Raw genomic sequence first — 19,104 nt, 5'->3', positions numbered from 1 at the left:
CCCGGAGATGAGACACCGGCGTAACCTTCTCGGCACGTACACGCGCGCGCAAAAGGGGCAGGCCTTTAGAGACGCCAGGGGAACGAGCCCGTTCCTCGGGGCTGCCCACGCAACGTGCCGTTCGTCCAATGAGCGCGGGCGGGAGGGAGGCGACCCGTCCCGTTCCTTCCCCTCTCCTCCCTCCCCCCCCCGCCCCCGCCACGGCCACCCCTACCAACAGCCGGGGAAACCCGAGGGGAGACGCCGGCCGTGGCCAGGGCTCGACCACCGTAGCCCTGGCCTAAGGACGAGGTCGGGGGAGTCGATCGCCCCGACCCCGACCTCAGCACGCCGCCTGATGTCCACAAGATGGAGGCAGCGGGGACGGCGGCGGCGTGAAAGAGGCGGGTCCGGGCCGGAGCAGGTGCTTCGCCGGCGGCGGCGGCTGGCGGGGATGGAGCTGCTCTGGGTCATCTCAATTTCTGCCCTTGCCGGCTCCTTCCTTACGCTCTTCCTTCAGTTTCTGTTGTTCTATTGGAGTAGGCCCAAGAAGCCCCTGCCGGAGTCCACCGAAGACTTGATTTATACCTCCCCTGTGCCGGGCCTTCTCCTTCGCGACTACCTCTATGGCGGCTTCGGGAAAAGGAAGAAGTCCAGTGTGAACACCGGCCACCGGGCCACCAAGATGTCGCGCGCCGTGGAGACCTGCTACTTCCTCAACGCTATCATTCTGTTCCTGTTTCGGGAGCTACGGGACACGACCGTGACACGGCACTGGGTCACCAAGAAGATCAAAGTGGAGTTCCAGGACCTGCTGCGGAGCAAGACGGCAGGCAGGGTGCTGGAAGGCTTGAGCTTGCGGGAAGTGTACCTGGGTCAGGCTGTACCCTTCGTCAGGACTGTCCGCCTCCTCCGACCGGTGGTGCCCTCGTACACTGGCGAGCCTGAGGCCTCCACCCACAGTCCAGACGAGCTTCCCACCGCCTGCCCGGAGGAACTCATATTTGAGCTGGACGTGGAGTACAATGGTGGTTTCCACATGGCCATCGACGTGGACCTTGTCTTTGGCAAGTCCGCCTACTTGTACGTCAAGCTGGCCCGCATGAAGGGCAAGATTCAGCTGGTCTTCACCCGCACACCCTTCACTCACTGGGCCTTCTCGTTCGTGGACGACCCAGTGATGGATTTAGAGGTGCAGTCCCAGTTCGAGGGGCACCCCATGCCGCAGCTCACCTCCATTATCATCAACCAACTCAAAAAGGTCATTAAACGGAGGCACACCATACCCAACTACAAGATCAGGTGAGAAAGAAAAGAGGTGGGCTCCGGGTATGCGGAGGCCAGGACGTTGTTGCCCTAGGGCTTGACCAGAGCACTGCGGGAATGAATGTATGCAAATGTGCTGTAAGCTTAAAGGGCCTTGCCCTGCCACTTCACAAACAATTACAAGTAGTTTCTGAGGCTCGCTTCTTGCTATGGAGTTTATTTATTTATTTGTTTGTTTTTTTTTAAATCCTTACCATCCCGATACTAAGTGTAGGGACCAAGGTAGAAGAGCGGCAAGGGATAGGCCATTAGGGTTGAGTGACTTGCCCAGGGTCACCCAGCTATGATGTGTCGGTGGTCAAATTTGAACCCAAGACCTTCTGGTTCTCTATTTACTGAGCCACCTAGTTGCCCCTCTTCTAGCTGTTTGACAATGTGTTCCGGTGCTACCAGAGTTGGCCCCTGAGTCTGCTCAGCAGCTATTTATGATTGCATGAGACCATCCAGGATTTTCACAAAGTATATAGATAGCTTCAGAGGTACACCCATTGCCACGACAAACATTTCCCAAAAAATGTTATTAGGGTGTTGCTGTATGCATAGAGACCGAAGCTCTCCTTCTGTTATTGAGGAGGTGCCAAGGTGCCACAAGAGTTGGCTCAGGTCTGCCCAGCAGCTATTTCTGGATGCGGCCACTGTATTGAGGGCGCCAGCATCTCAGGCTTTTGCATCACCTCATTTTGGCCACTTTGGGAAACTGCACTAGGATTTGCTTCCAGGTGTGAAGGACGGGCATAAGCATAGGATGACTGATTTGCACCCTTGTGTATTTTGTAACAGTGTCTGAAACAACTTTGTCTTCAACTTCCACAAAACAGTGTAGATAGTAGTTAAGGATGCAGTTTCCTTATTAGCCCCCATAAAAAATTAAGACCCCTTGTAATCAGCTCTCTTGTCTCTCAGGTGCAGCTACCATATAAAAACATGTGGGACATTGCCTTTAACTCCTAAGAGCTTATGTACTGAAATTGATTTATGTATACGAATATATGTAGTGGGGCCAGGGTACAAATAACCTTACCTTTGAACAGTAACTTTTAACACACACACACTCTCTCCTCCTCCTCTCCTCTTCTCTCTGTCTCTTTTTTCTCTTCCCTCCCTCCCTCTCCCCATCTTCTTCCTTTCTTCATAAAACTCTTTACCTTTTAAGTATCAGTTCTAACACAAAACAAAGAGTGGCAAGGGGCAAAGTGTATCACAGCTGGGTAGTGTTTGAGGCCAGATTCGAAAGTACTTTTCTTCCTGTTATTGTATGTGTAGTATGATTTCTTTGATTTAATTTTATTTCTAATTTGTGGCATTTTAAAAAATAAACTTGAAAGGAGTAATATAGGGAAGCAGTTTATGGAGATTAAGTACATGTTCTGTGTGTTTAGTCCAGGAAGATTAATTGAGTGGAATTGGAGGAAGTTTGGGATTTCATGCTGGTCATTTTCTTTTTTTTTTCTTTAAGCCATTTCTAAAGTAGAGCTTAGTTTTATGTTTTTATCCCCAAACTTTAAGCTTTATATATACTTTTAAAAAATTTAGTATAGAATGCTAACATGATGTTAAACATGCATTATAGGATCTTGTGCAGACTGACCTCTTTAACTCTGTTCAGAAATAGATACTGCCCTTTGTCATATATATTGTTGCTCAGCCATATTATTTTCGGTTTTCTTGGCCAAGATTTTGGAATGATTTGCCATTTCCTTATCCTGTTCATTTTTACAGACGAGGAACTGAGGCAATCAGAATTAAGTGACTTGCCCAGGGTCACACAGCTAGAACGTGTTTGAGGCTGGATTTGAGTTCAAATTGTCTTAACTCCAGGTTTGGTGCTTTATCCATTGTACCATCTTGCTGCTCTGTCATCCATGTTAGATTGAATTTAATGATCTGGTTATTAAGTTGATGAAAATATAGTCACATCTCTATAACCTATACTATTTAAAAGAACAAAGGCACAAGTAATTTAGAACTTATTTTAGTTCTTTGGAAGTTTTTTTTTTGATTGGCAAATGTACTTTGTGTTAATAAAGTTCTTTCATTTCTAAAATAAAGTAATCATCATGAACTTGGAAACATGAAAGTAAAGAAAGACAACAGATGGGGAATTGACTAATTATGTTGTATTCTATATTAGTGGAATTTTATCTTACTGTACCCCCAAGAAGAACCAATTGGAATAGATGATCCCCAAAGGCATCCTTTTCAAGAGTCTGATATACTTATCAGACTCTAATCTAATTGTTTAAAATTTTGTGATTTAATTGTGTAAGTCACAAATGATTTTCCTTGTTTAACCAATAAGATCTTTATCATGGAAAGTTGTAGCTTCCTAGAGTGATTTGAGCAAGATTTTGACAATTCTAAGTATAGTTTGGTAGATGTGGTATTTGTAATCAAGTTCAGAAGTATAGATTTAGGGTGGACTTAGAGAGTCATCTAGTCTAACCTCTTCCTTTCCGCTCCCCTTTTTTTTACAATTGAGTAAACAGAAGCTCAAGAAAGGTCAAGCCTTGGTTTCAAATCTCTGGCCTGTTCCCTACTACTGCTTCTGTAATCTTATCACTTGCCCTGAGACTCAGTTTAGTCATGTCTCAAATGAAATAGATTAACTCCAGTACCCCTTCCAACTCACAAAACAGTGCTGTTTTTAAGAAGCAACTTTTACTTTTGTCCTTTCAGGGTAGAAGTAGGCAAACTTTAACTTCAGGTAAATATAGGTTCTCTAACTAGACCATTAGTTTCTTGCTCTTTTCAGAGCAAGTGACAGAGATAAAACCCACTCTTCAGAGCAAGTGACAGAGATGAAACCCACAAGTCTGATATATTCTAAGACTGGCTTTTAAATAGGTCTCCAAGAAATCGGATAATTATGAATGGAAAGATTAGACAGTATAAAGTGGCCACTAAAGTTTTCTTTCTATTCAGTGAACCCATTTTAAAACAGGAAGTGTTACATTTAAAATGGACAAAATCACTCAAATACTTTCTTTAAAAAAATCTCTTTATGGGGGCAGCTGGGTAGCTCAGTGGAGTGAGAGTCAGGCCTAGAGACAGGAGGTCCTAGGTTCAAACCCGGCCTCAGCCACTTCCCAGCTGTGTGACCCTGGGCAAGTCACTTGACCCCCATTGCCCACCCTTACCACTCTTCCACCTATGAGACAATACACCGAACTATAAGGGTTAAAAAAAAAACTCTTTATAATCTGTCTTAGAAATGATACTAAATATTGGTTCCAAGGAAGGAGATCAGAAAGGGTTAGTAGGATGGGAGATAGAGTTGCCCAGGGTCACATGACTAGGAAGTGGCTGAGGTCAAATTTTAACCCAGGACCTCCCATCTCTAGGCCTGGCACTCATTCCACTGAGCCACCTAGATGCCCCTCAAACACTTTTAATTAAAAAGTTAACGGCCTCAGCCACTTCCCAGCTGTGTGACCCTGGGCAGGTCACTTGACCTCTGTTGCCCACCCTTACCACTCTTCCACTTATGAGACAATACACCGAAAGTACAAGGGTTAAAAAAAAAACAACAAAAACTTAAACAACAGACAACTTGACCTGGCCAGGTAACTTAGGGTTCTAAAACTTGAACTAAAACATGGCCCCTAAATAATGTGATATTATATGCTTTATAACTTAGAAGGAAACTCATTAGTTGAATAAACAAATACTGGTTTTTAGGTAATAATATAAGATAACTTTTCTTTGCACATATAGTTGATATTAAACTTCCAAAACTTAAGGAAGCTGGGAATAAGTACCATAGGTAGCTTTGCTTTCGTAAATATTGTTAGATTATTTGGTTGCTACAATATTAATTCCTACAATTAAAAAATCAAACAGCTGTAGTTTTCAAATAGGTGTTGCTAATTCATTCATTTAGCCATCTATTTAATACAGTTAGTAAAGGAGTTTGGATATTAATGGGTCATTGAAGAATTTTGAGCCCTGGAACTGACATAATCAGGTCTGCACAAGGTAAAGTAATCTAGTAGTGGTACATGCCCAAAAGTTCTTGCAGTAGACTGAGAGTTCATGAGCATTTGAACAAGGGTGGTAATAGGGGAAATGGAAAAAGATTTGAGAGCTAATACAGAGGTGGAATTTACATACATTTTTTCCTCATAAACTCTTTTGTTTAATAATAATAATGACGTAGACTCGTTCAAATCCATAAGGTTTACAATCTGTTTTTCTCCATATTGAGGGGTAGGCCCTCATCTGTATGTTTAATCTCATTCCCATTTTAAATATGAGGCCCCTGAAGTGTACAGGGAGGTTAAGTAACCTTTTCTGGGATCACAAGCTCATCAAAAAGTAGAGAAAGTTTGGTGATCTGGTGGGTAAGAGCACTGGGCCTGGATAGAATTGGGAGGATCTGAGCTTAGATGTGGCCTCAGACATTTATTTACTAGCTATATGACCTTGAGCCAGTCACTTAACCCTTTTGCCTCAGTTTCCTTGTCTGTAAAATGGGGATAATAACAACACTTCTCAGAGTTGTTGTGATGATCAGTTAAGATAATAGATAACACCTGGCACATTGTCAGTATATTAATGCTTATTCTCCATTCCCCCCAGGTATAAGAGCTAGGATTTGAACTCAGATCCTTTGGCTCTACAAAGGACGAGTCTTGTACTATGTTTTTTACTCTATGTATTTGTGAGAATTTTTCAGGTCCTAATTGTGATAGGAAAAACATTGGCCCCCACAAAAGGACATTATAACAGAGAGTTAAATTTAGTTCCCCTCCATTGTGTGTGTTTACATATTCTTTCTTTTTCTCCCTCTTTCCGTCTCCCTCCTCCCTTCCCTCTCTCCATTTTCCCCTGTCTCCCTCTCTTCCCCATATATATATAATACATATGTATATGCATATACATATACATATATATATATGTCTATTTACATAGGCATTCATGAAGAGGCTGTCTGGCATAGAACAGAGAGGTTCACATTTCATATCCAGCACTTATGAAGTATGCAGCTATAGACTTAGTGGGGAGAAGATCTGTAATGCTCAATTCATAGGGTTGTCATGAAGAATGAACTTTAGTTAATCAGTAAACATTTGTTAAGCACCCATTATGTGCCTGCCACTTCGATAAGTGCTATGGATACAAAAAGAAACAAAAGATTGTCCCTGCCCTCCAGGAGCTTTAAGGGAGAAACCAACATGCACACCAAGACATTGGAATTAAGAAGAGTTAGATAAGGCTTCCTGTATAAGGTGGGGAAATCTAAGTAAGCAGATGAGTGGGGAATCTTCTAGGCATGGAAGTCAGTCAGGAAGAAATCCTGGAGTCAAGAGGTGTAGTGTCTTGTTCATGGAACAGTCAGGATCCCAGTGTCATTGTATAGAAGAATATATGTCAGGGAGTATAATCTAAGAAGACTGGAAAGATAGGAGGGGGCTAGGTGATGAAGAACTTTGAATGCTAAACAATATTTGTATTTGCTTCTGGAGGCATTAAGAAGCCACTGGCATTTTGAGTAGGGGATGACATGATTGCATGTATGCTTTAGGGCAGTGATGGACAAACTACATCCAGCAGGCCAGATGTGGCCCCCTGAAATGTTCTATCCAACCCTCAAGACATTATTCCTAATCTGATGAATACAACAAGTAGGATGCAATATAATGAAACTTTGAAAGAGTTGCCTTAGAAACAGACTGATAGATAAGCATTTCCTTTCCTTTGGCCCCCACTTCAGTGACTTACTGGAGAATGGATTGAAGTGAGGAGAGGCTTGAGGCAGGCTGACTCACCAGCAGACTGTTGTAGTAATCTAGGTATGAAGTGAGAAGGGCCCACTAACTAGAGTGGTGGCAGTGTCAGAGGAGAGAAGAGAACATATTCAGGAGATGTTGCAAAATCTGAAAACAGACAGTCCTTGGCAACAGATTGGATATAGGGGATGAGAAATTGTGAGGAATCCAAGATGACTTGTAGGTTGCAGTCCTAGGGACCTGGGAAGATGGTGTTGCTCTCTACAGTAATAAGTAATTTAGGAGGAAGGGGAGAGAAGGTTTAGGGGGAAAGATAGTGAGTTCAGTTTTGGACTTGATGAGTTTAATATGTCTTCTGGACATCCAGTTGGAGATATCTGAAAGGCAGTTGGAGATTCAAGAAGGTTGGAGATCAACAAACAGTTTGGGGCAGGATAGGTAGATTTGAAAATCATTAGCATAGAAATGGTATTTCAGTTGTTGGGAGCTGATGAGATCACCATGGGCAGTAGGATGGAGGGAAAAGAGAAAAGGACCCAGACAGAACCTTGAGGAATACCTGAGGTTTTATTAGGCTTGAAAGCTTAGGTACTTGTTTCAGAGAGACCTGAATTAGAATTAAAGTGGAAAGCTTCTTGCACAGAATTATGCACTCCCCCCCCCCCCCCCCCAAAGAGGTTGCTTTTGTTCTTGCCATCAAGTGGGATTTTTTTTTTTACCTTTTTTAAGTTTAGAGTATTTTTCCATGGTTACATGATTCATGGTTCCCCTTTCCTCCTTTCTCCAGGAGCTGACAAGCAATTCCACTGGAGTATACATGTATCATTATTCAAAACCTATTTCCATGTTATACCTATTTGCAGTAGAGTGGTCTTTTAACATCAAAACCCTAATCATATCCAAATTGAACTACTTGATCTATCATATGTTTTTCTTCTGCATTTCTGTTCCCATAGTTCTTTCTCTGAGTGTGGATAGTGTTCTTTCTCCTAAGTTCCTCTGGTTTTTCCTGGATCATTGCATTGCTGCTGGTAGAAAAGTTTTTACATTCAATTGTGCCACCATGTATGAATCTGTGTACAATGTTCTCCTGGTTCTGCTCCTTTCCCTCTGCATCAATTCCTGGAGGTCTTTCCAGTTCACATGGAATTCCTCCAGTTCATTATTCCTTTCAGCACAATAATATTCCATCACCATCAGATACCACAGTTTATTCAGCCATTCCCCAATTGATGGGAACCCCCTCATATTCCAATTTTTTTGCCACCACAAAGAGCACAGCTATAAATATTTTTGTACACATATTTTTCCTTATTATCTCTTTGGGGTACAAGCCCAGCTGTGGTATGTTTGGATCAAAGGGCAGGCATTCTTTTAAAGCCCTTTGGGCATAGTTCCAAATTGCCCTCCAGAATGGTTCTACCAATTCACAACTCCACCAGCAATGTATTAGTGTCCCATTTGAGCCACATCCCATCCAACATTTATCATTTTCCTTTGCTGCCATATTGGCCAATCTGCTAGGTATGAAGTGGTACCTCAGAGTTGTTTTAATTTGCGTTTCTTTAATCGGGAGAGATTTAGAACACCTTTTCATGTGCTTATTGATAGTTTTGATTTCTTCATGTGAAAACTGCCTATTCATGGCCCTTGACCATGTCAATTAGGGAATGGCTTGATTTCTTGTAAATTTGACTTAGTTCCTTATATATTTGGGAAAATAAACCTTTGTCAAAGTTTTGTTATAAACATGTTCTCCCAGTTTGTTGCTTTCCTTTTAATTTTGGTTGCATTGGTTTTGTTTGTACAAAACCTTTTTAATTTGGTATAATCAAAGTTATTCATTTTACATTTTGCAGTGTTCTCTGTCTCTTGCTTGGTCTTAAATTCCTTCCTTTCCCACAGATTTGACAGGTATTCCATTCTATGTTCACCTAATTTATAGTTTCCTTCTTTATGTTTAAGTCATTTACGCATTCTGAATTGATCTTGGTACAGGGTGTAAGATGTTGATCTAAACCTAATTTTTCCTATACTGTTTTCCAGTTTTCCCAGCAGTTTTTGTCAAATAGTGGGTTCTTGTTCCAAAAGCTAGGATCTTTGGGTTTATTGTACACTATCTTGCTGAGGTCATTTACCCCAAGTCTATTCCATTGATCCTCCCTTCTGTCTCTTAGACAATACCATATTGTTTTGATGATCACTGCTTTATACTACAATTTAAGATCTGGTATTGCTAAGCCCCCATCCTTCACATTTTTTTCATTAGTTCCCTTAATAATCTTGATCTTTTGTTCTCCCAAATGAATTTTGTTATAATTTTTTCTATTTCACTAAAAAAGTTTCTTGGTAGTTTGATAGGTATGGCACTGAGTAAGTAGATTAATTTGGGTAGGATTGTCATTTTTATTATATTAGTTTGTCCTATCCATGAGCAATGAATGTTTTTCTAGTTATTTAGATCTAGTTTTAATTTTGTCAAAAGTGTTTTGTAGTTGTGTTCATATAATACCTTTGTTTGTCATCAAGTGGGATTTTTGAAAGGTTGAGATACTATGGGAAGACATTCTGGGTAGAGGGAAAAGCATGAGCAATGATGCTTAGGTTGGAAAGTGAAGGGCATGTTTAGGCATTTGGAGTAAAGGACCTCAAATGTGAAGGTTGGGCATTTGAACTTCAGTTGAGCTGTGGGCAACTGTGGATGATTTTTGAGAAGGGAAATGCATAATAGAACTCTGTTTTAGGAAGCTTAATCTGGCATTGGGATTTAGGATGGATAAGAATAACAAAGTAATCTCTAATTCCATTCACAGAGGTATTTTTGGCTTATCAGTTTAGAGACTTCCTATTTTGGAAGGACATTTCCTTAAAACTCCCCAGAGTAGATCTAAGACAAGATAAACATCATATATTTATTTTCTGGATACTTTCCTTCTCTTTTCTCCTTATGTAATACTTTTAAAAAAATATATTTTTGCTTAGGTTGGAAAATACTAAAATAATAACATCAAATTCAAATTCCTGGTAATCAAGGTAATGATAACCTTCTTTCCCTCCTATCCAATCCCTCCCCTCCACAAATGCACACTTAAGGCCTAAAGACAAACTCTGTTACAAAGGGATAGACAATCACCACTTGGGCCATGTCCAAAAACAAATATTTGTCTCATTCTGTACTCTGAATCCTTCATCTCTATATAAGGAATTGGGTAGCATGTTTCATTTTCTTCTGGAATAATTTTTTTTATGCTGATAAAGAGTTCCTAATTCTTTCAAAGTTATTTGCCTTTACCATATTGCTTTCATTATGAATTGTTCTTACTTCTATTCACTTCACTTGGCATCAGATCAAAGAAATATTCCCTAGTTTCTCAGAAATTGTTTCATTATTTCTTATAACACAGTATTATTATATTGTGTTAATCCCCAGTTTTTGATTATCCCTCAGATTCCCATTCTTTGTCATCTCAAACAGATCTCTATTTTTGTATAGCCTTAGTTTTTAAGTTTTTTTTTTTTTTTTTTTTTTTTTTTTTTTTTTTTAAATCCTTACCTTCTGTCTTAAAATCAATACTGCATATTGGTTCCAAGGCGGAAGAGTGGTAAGGGCTGGACAATGGAGGTTAAGTGATTTGCCCAGGGTGACATAGCTAGGAAGTGTCTGAGGTCAGATTTGAACTCAGGACCTCCTGTCTCTGAATGAGCCACCCAGCTGCTCCTTTTAGATTTTGTTTTAAGCCTGAGCTCTCCTTAATTTGCCCTCCCTCTAACCTCTTCTTTCTCTTCTTTCTTTGTTGAATGAAATGTGTTTCTGTACCTAAGACTCTATGTGTATCTGTTTGTGTATGTTGTATTCCTTTCCTTTAGACTAGTGATGGGCAAACTTTTTAAAGAGGGGGCCAAAGGAAAGGAAATGCTTATCTGCCAGTCTGTTTCTAAGGCAACTCTTTCCAAGTTTCATTGTATTATATCTTACTCATTGTATTCGTCAGATTAGGAATAATGTCCCACAGCGGGATAGAGCATTTCAGAAGGCCACATCTGGCCCACAGGCCGAAGTTTGCCCATCACTGGTTTAGACAGTTCATTTGAGAGTGAGGTTAGTGTTAGCTGCTTTTTCCATTCCCTTCTTATTGTATAGAGGTCTACTTTTGCACCCTAATTATGTGAGATAATTTTCCCCAAACCTTTCTCCCCCTTAATTCCATTCCCCCATCTTTCCATTTTTAAAATCATTTGGATATAACAGAACCAAATACTCCTTGGTAGTAGACAGTTCTTATCTAATTAGCATCCTTCTCTGACACTTGAAAATGACAGGACTCAGAGGATACACATAGGGCATATATGTATCCTTTCTCTATAGTTAGAATATAAGCATTTTATTCTTTTTTAGTTAATTATCATTGTTCAAGTTTACTGTTTTAAATTTTTCTTAACTGTTTGCTTTCAAAAATGCACAGCTCTGGGCTACATAGATCAAGAATGCTTGAAAATTCATTAAATTTCCATTTTTCTTCATGTTGTATTATATACTCAGTTTTGCTGAATAAAGTATTCTTATCTTTAAAATTATATACCCCTTGCCTTCAGCATTATTGTATTGTAAGCTTTTTGTTCCTTTCTAGTAGTGACTTCTAAATTGCGTGTGGTCCTGACTGTGGCTCTTTCATACTTGAATTCTTTCTGGATACTTGCAGTATTTTTTTTTTTCTTGATCTGGAAGCTCTCTCTATAGGCTATGATGTTCCTGGTAATTTTCATTTGTGGGTTTCTCCCAGGGGTGACTGGGAGATTCTTTCCATTTCCACTTTTTTTCTTTTTGTTCTAAGAGAACTGGATACTTCTTTTTTTAAAAACCCTTACCTTCTGCCTTGGAACCTTTAGTAGTTCCAAGACAGAAGAGTAGTAAGGGCTAGGCAATGGGGGTTAAGTGACTTGCCCAGGGTCACATAACTAGGAATTGTTTAAGGCCAGATTTGAACCCAGGACTTACCAATTCCATGCCTGGCTCTCAATCCACTGAGCCACTTAGCTGCCTCCATTCTGGACACTTCTTATAAGATTTATTTAGAAACATGTCTAGGCTTTAAAAATATTTTTTGGTCATTATGTTCTGATAGTTAAGTGATTCTTAGTTTTTATTTTTTTCTCTTTGATCTATTTCTAGGCTATTTGTTTTTTCTCTGAGGGTCCTGATATTCTATTTTTTTTTTAGGTCTTTTGACTTTGTATTTCATGTTGTCTCATGTAGTCATTGGCTTCTGTTTGTTCCATTCTAATTTTCAGGGAGTATATTGCTTGGACAAGCTTATTTTATTTTTTGTTTCAACCTGTTAATTCCTTTTCTAATTCTTTCTTACCTAGTTATTTCTTTTCCACATTTTTCCTTCAAATGTTCTGATTTCATTTATTTATTTTAAAATTTTTAAATGAAAAAAACATGTTTACAGACATTTATTATTTCTTCCTCATATTATGTACCTCCTTCACTGATAATTTGTTTTATTTTTTTAACTTAAATTTTTTTTCATTTAGATGTGGAAACAATTTTTGACAATTGTTATCTGACATTTTAAAATTTATAATTCAGCATGGTAAATAGTCTGGCATAGGTTATACCAGTGCTGTCATGCAACATGTTCCTCATATTCCTCATGTCATGAAAGAAGACACATATCACATATACAATAAAAACTCATGAAGGAAATAAAGTAAAAAATGGCATGCTTTGATCTGAACTCAGACTCCAACTGTTCTTTGGCTTTTTTTTAGCATTTTTCATCATGAGTGTTATTTTGGAACTTTGCTTTGCCAATAATAGTTTAGTCCTTCCCAGTATATCATCGTACAGTATTTCTGCTACTGCATCCAGTGTTCTTCTGGTTCTGCTCACTTCACTTTGCATCAATTCATATAAGTCTTTCCAGATTTTTCTGAACTCATCCTGTTCATTGTTTCTTATGATGTATTCCATTACCATATATCACATCTTGTTCAGCCATTCCCCAACTGATGAACTTCCCCATATACTTTTCAATTCTTTGCCACTATAAAAAGGGCTGCTAAAAGTATTTTTAAACAAGTAAATCTTTTCCCTTTATCTCTGATTTCTTTGGGATACAGACCCAGTTGTGGTATTGCCAGTTCTTAAAAGGTATATACATAGTTTCATGGCCCTTTGGATATAGTTCCATATGGTTTTCTAGAATGGTTGTATTTGTTCACAGTTCCACCAACAGTGTATTAGTGTCCCAATTTTCCTACATCACCAACATTTAGCATTTTCATTTTGGGTCATATTAGCCAATCTGTAAGTGTGGGGTGGTATCTTAGAATTGTTTTAATTTGTATTTCTTTTCATCAGTAATGATTTAGAGCATTTTTTCTCATATGACTATAGATAACTTTGGTTACTCTAAGAGCTGCCTGTTCATATCCTTTGATCATTTATCAATTGGGGAATGACTTTTGTAAATTTATTAACTTGAACTCAGTTCTCTATATCTTTGAGAAATGAAGCCTTTATAGCTATTAGAATTATTTTGCCAAAGTCTTCTTTATCTGTTACTATAAATAATTCATAAATAACCTGAATAAAGGGAGGCAATGATATATATATATATATATTTGTAAAAGATTACCAAATCCTGTAATTTTTCTAGAGATAGAAGTCAAACTGATTGATTTGTAGTTTATATATTTCACCCTTTTCAAAACATTTTTTGTCCTTCCTGTTCAGTTTCCTAAAATCTTTAAAAGATTACTTTCACTACCAGCTCAGTTATAAATATTTATTTGGCTTGAACTCATTAACTGCTCCTAGCTGTTAAATTTAGTATTTCCTCACTTATTTTAGATTTCTATTTCCTGTAAAACATTGTCCCTGAGGTATTCTCCTTAGAAGAAAAAACAAAAGCAAAATAAGTTTTTAAGTACTTCAGCCTTTTCACCAAGGTTCAATTATTATCCCATTTCCATCTGAGCTATAATCCTGTTCCTTCTTTGATCTTCTTGCACCCCAAATAGCTCTTTTAACATTTTATTTTGCTTAACTTTTAGCTCTCCTGACAATGTTCCCAAAGAATATCACTGCAGTTGGTATTTATTACTCGCCCTTGCAATTGGTCATTTTTCCTCTTTTTATTTCTAGTGAATTTCATGGATAACTATGTCAGTTTCTTTATGTAGATCTTTTTGTTCTCTTTGGAATAATTTCTATTTTCAGAATTTTGTTTCTGAGGTCTTCCACCTTTATTTTTTTTTTTTAACCCTTACCTTCTGCCTTAATAGTAATACTATGTATTGGTTCCAAGACAGAAGAGTGGTAAGGGCTGGGCAATAGGGGTTAAGTGACTTGCCTAGTGTCACACAGCTAGGAAATGTTTGAGGTCAGATTTGAAACCAGGACCTCTCATCTCTAAGGCCTGGCTCTCAATCCACTGAGCTACCTAGCTGCTCCCTTCCACCTTTATTGAATAACTTTCTCTACAAAATATGAAGCTTTTGATTTTTACCCATACTTTCTTCTAAACCTGCCCTCCTTAAATCTAGGTTATGTTGTTTACCTATGCCCAGTTTTCCATTGTTCTTTATCACAAATTCTATCATTGTTGGAGTTGACCCTGTGCTTCCTTTTATTCCTACTTAGTTTTTCTTCGTTGGTCAAAATCAGTTATGAGTAGTAACTTTGTTACTGTGTTCAACTTTTGAAGAATGAAATTATTATTTAGGCAAATCACTGATTTATCAGATTCTCTGTTGTCAGAGTACCTATATGTCTAGACAGTTGGCATCTACTACCCAAATGACATATTTTTGTGCTAGGTTTGTGATCTGTTTTTTGATCAGCATTTAATCTCTTCTCTAGATGATATTTAATACAATTTAAGACAATAATCTTCATGTGTATTGCCCCTCGGGTTCCTAGATTTCCTTATAGGTGTCTTTTTCATGTACAGTGTTATTCTCTATTTTTATCTTCTTTTATCCTCTTGAATAAATATGCCTTTATGGAACCTTAGACCAGTCATAATACCAGTCATAACTTGCATCCTACCAAATCTTGGCAGTACCTATGAGGTCTAGTTTGCCTAGTCCACCTTGTTTACTACTCTTCTATGTAGAGGCCTCTAGTTCTATTGATGATTTTCTTTTGATGTTATCTCCCTTGAATCACTAGTCTTCTGTTCTTTATTGTGGCTGCCACTTTTTGGCATCATGCTTTGCAAATTAGATAGGCAACTTTTTCCTCATTTGCTTTTTTAGTATAAAACCTTTTTCATAAATTTTAAATTTTATTTTAATCTGTGATACAATTTTGTTTTGTATTATTCAGTTTTGGCTTTTTTTTTCTTTTTGTGCAAATTGTTCCTCTGCCAGATAAAATAAAACCCATTTTATCCTGTTCTGTTCCTTCTGAATAATGTTTACCCTTCCAGAGTATCATTTTACATTTCTGCAATGTAAACTAATTTATATTCTATTCCTGTTGTGCAAGCTTTGATATCTCATTTAGATGTTTACATTTGCATTAAAGTTATGGAATTTAGATGTCCATAAACAGAAAGTAACATGATAATACAATTGCAATCTTTAAATTTCTATTGCAAGTTAAGAAAAAGTTGTTAAGGGAAGGCGATATTAGATCCCAGCCAGTATAATTGTAGGAAAGAACTGAGTTTTTTAAAAAACATCTTCCTAGAAGCCAGGTCATTAAGTGGAATGTTGTAAAAGTGGATTGTGTTTTCCTAGAGGATATGTTATATTTGCATTTTTAGAACACTTGTCATCTGATAAATCACAATTATGAGTAGAATATTATAAAATAAACAATAAAGTACTATTTTAAACCCTCTCAAATAATAATTTGCATTTTAAAAATATTTTATTTTCCCCCAATTACTCATAAAACCAATTTTTAACATTCATTAAAAAATTTTTTTTGAGTTAAAATTCTCTCCATTCCTCCTCTCTCTCCCTGAGAAGATAAGCAATCTGACAAACATTTTCCATGTGCAAACATATAAAACATTTTTTCTTATACTCATTTTGTGGAACAGATCTCAAACAAAAAATGAAGAAAGTGAAATAAGTATGTTTTGATCTGCATTTAGACTCCATCAGTTCTTTCTTTGGAGGCAGATGGTAATTTTCATCATGAGTCTTTGGGATAGTCTTATATCACTATATTGCTAAGAGTAGCTAGGTTCATTTACAATTGTTAATCATATAGTATTGCTGTTATTGAATATACTGTGTTTTCCTGGTTCTGCTCACTTTGTTTCATCAGTTCATATAAATCTTTCCTGGCTTTTCTGAAATCATCCTGCTTATCATTTCTTATAGCATGGTAAATTGCCATTATTGCAGTCATATACCACAACTTGTTCATTCATTCCCCAATTTCCAATTTTTTGTGAATATAAAAAGAGCTACTATAAATATTTTTGGATAAATAGGTCCTTTAGAACTCCAAGGGTTCTAAAAATGCAAATATAACATATCCTGTAGCTTACGTTAAGTTTTTTTTATTGATAGTTGATTTTATATTGTCTTGATTTCCCTTTGAGTTTCTGCTTTTTTCTTTCAGAGAACCATCCCTTATAAAAAAAATTCCATGAAAAAGAAGAGAAAGAAAAATAAGCAAAACTGAAAGCTATTTGTCCCCATAAATATAGCATCATATACATAGGACTTTATAGCCATGGATTTCTCATCACTGTACATGAGTTAGGGAAGGTGTCCCTATCTTGCGTTTGGAACCAAGCTTTTTCTTTCTAATCTTCCAGCATTTATTTTCAATTGTCTTGTGACTCTTTTCATCCACTTTATCATAGTTTATATATAGATTGTTTTCATGAACCTGCTTACTTCTCTTTCTGTAAAATTTTTCCATTCTTCTCTATGTTTACCATGTTTGTCTTTTCTTAAAACGTAGAAATATTCCATTCATGTAACACAATTTGTTTAGTTTTTCCCCAGTTGATGAGTCTTTACTTTGTTTATAATTCTTTACTACTCTAAAAAGTGCTATTATAATATTTTGGTGTGTATTGGTCCTTTCTTTTTATCAGTGACATCCTTGAGGTATAGCAATGGAATCCCTGGGTCGAAGGGTATGGATATTTTAATTATGTTATTTGCCTAATTAAAAATTTTCCAGAATAGTTGTGCTAATTCATAGTTTCACCAACAATGCATTTATGAGCCAATATTTCCACATCCCATTCCACACTGGCTTTTTTTGTCTTTTGTCGTCTGAGAATTTATGCTGGATATGACATAAAGCTTCAGGGTGGTTTAGAGTTGCATTTTTTTATGAATAGTGATTTGGAACATTTCCTCATATAGTTATTAATAGTTTTCAACTGTTCTTTTGACAATTGTTTGTTCATATACTTTGACAATTTGTCTTTTTGGTGACTATTTTTGGTTTCATGTTTCTGTTATCTATATATCTTGGAATCCAAACTCTTATTGGGTTTTTTCCTAGTCAACCATTTCCCTTCTTTTCATAGATGTATTAATCTTATTTGTGCAGAAGCCTTTCAATTTGATGTCATCAAAATTATTTTTTTTAATTGCCATAGTATTGAAAGATATATGCCATTTTTCTTCTAATCTTTTGTAATGGCATACTCTTTAATATTCAAATCATGTCTCCATTAAGCTAAACTTCTTCGAATGTCTGATATATGTGTAGTCCTTTGTGGCATATAGTATATATGCTAATTATTCAAAGTACTTCATTGAACCAAAAAAGTAAACACAGTACAAAAAATAACTGTTACAAGCAACTAAAATTGGTACAGTTAACTAGATATTTAATAGTAATTTTGATTTTTTTATTAATGTGGCTGTACATTTGATTCATTAATAAGTGTTTCTTGTATTATATCAAATTAAGCTCCAGAAGAAAACCTACTAACTCTTAATGAGGGCATGGGTCTGGTGCTCAGAATGCTGAAATTTAGAGAGCAGTGATGGCATATGCATATTTCAGCAGCATGGAAACAGTTGCATTTAGCACTAAAGAACAAGATTGATTAGGTAATATAGGAAGCTTTCCCTCATGTGAGGTCTTCAGGAACACCTTGCTGTGTTCCAAGGTCTCCAGTTCCCCTAGACTCCCTCAGCTCAATTTGTCTTAATTTGAGGGCCATCATCAATTTGCTTATGCCAGTCATATTTTGTGAAGTTTGCCCCACGTTTGAAACATCCTAGTTGTGGCACTGAATGTAAATTTGATGTAAATTCTGCTGTCAACTTTTTAAAAGAAATAGAATGAAGCTGTGAATATTTTTTAGGTCACAGAGCTCACTCTGTTTGTTTGGAAGGGTAAGCACCATTATTAGACAGGAACAGAATACGTTCATCTTCAGCAACATGTAAGTAGCTTAGTACCAGCTAGTAATTGGTAGGGAGCCTTCAGGTACTATCTATTGAAAAGGAGGAGGGGAATTGCAGAGAAGGGTTATCTAAGAGTCATCTGATGAATTCCCTTTCTTCCTCTATGGATCTCCAGTGACTTTATAGGCTACCAGCCATAAGCCTGTCTTAGCTCTTCTGTGAAGGTAACATTGGCTGAAATAATGCCCACTAGCACATGTCTCTTGGCTTCTAGTAATTTTCTTCATTGGTCAGCAGCTAGGGTCCTTGTTCCAGCTTTTCCCTGATAACATCTGACTTGCTGAAGTCTCCTGCTGATAATCGAGGTTAGGCTCCTATAGGCCATTTATACCTTATGTTGTAGAGTTTCTGGTCATTTTCCATGGGGTCATGGAAAGTGAGTAATGTCTAATGGAGCTGTAAAGGTAAAATGCGGAAAAGTTGTAAAGGACTTTAAAATGCCAAACTGAGGTGTTTATAGTTGATTTTAGAGGCAATAGGGAGTTAGATTTAGAAGAGGAGAGTGTAATAATGAGATCTGTGCTTTAAGAAAATCATTTGGACAGCTCTTTGGAGAGTGGATTGCAAATGGGAGAGAATGGAAAGATCAGTTAGGAGGACTTGGAAAATAGATTGAGGAAAAAACTCCAGTCATTGGACCCATTGAAAATCATGAGCA

The 19,104-nt window shown here is 37.6% G+C and overlaps 1 protein-coding gene across 1 annotated transcript in view; it reads left to right on the top strand.

The window, feature by feature from the left end:
- Window positions 1-267: 267 nt before the first annotated feature.
- Window positions 268-19,104, top strand: part of PDZD8 (PDZ domain containing 8) — a 126,656-nt gene continuing 107,819 nt past the window's right edge. The window contains exon 1 of the mRNA XM_044665622.1: window positions 268-1,281. Coding sequence (XP_044521557.1) covers window positions 338-1,281 — 944 coding nt within the window. The 5' untranslated portion in view covers window positions 268-337. The remainder of the gene's footprint in view (window positions 1,282-19,104) is intronic.

Source organism: Gracilinanus agilis, chromosome 2 (assembly GCF_016433145.1).
Source record: "Gracilinanus agilis isolate LMUSP501 chromosome 2, AgileGrace, whole genome shotgun sequence".
Classification (NCBI taxonomy): domain Eukaryota; kingdom Metazoa; phylum Chordata; class Mammalia; order Didelphimorphia; family Didelphidae; genus Gracilinanus; species Gracilinanus agilis.
Note: the sequence above shows the minus strand (reverse complement) of the source record. Positions and strands in the feature narration are given on the sequence as shown.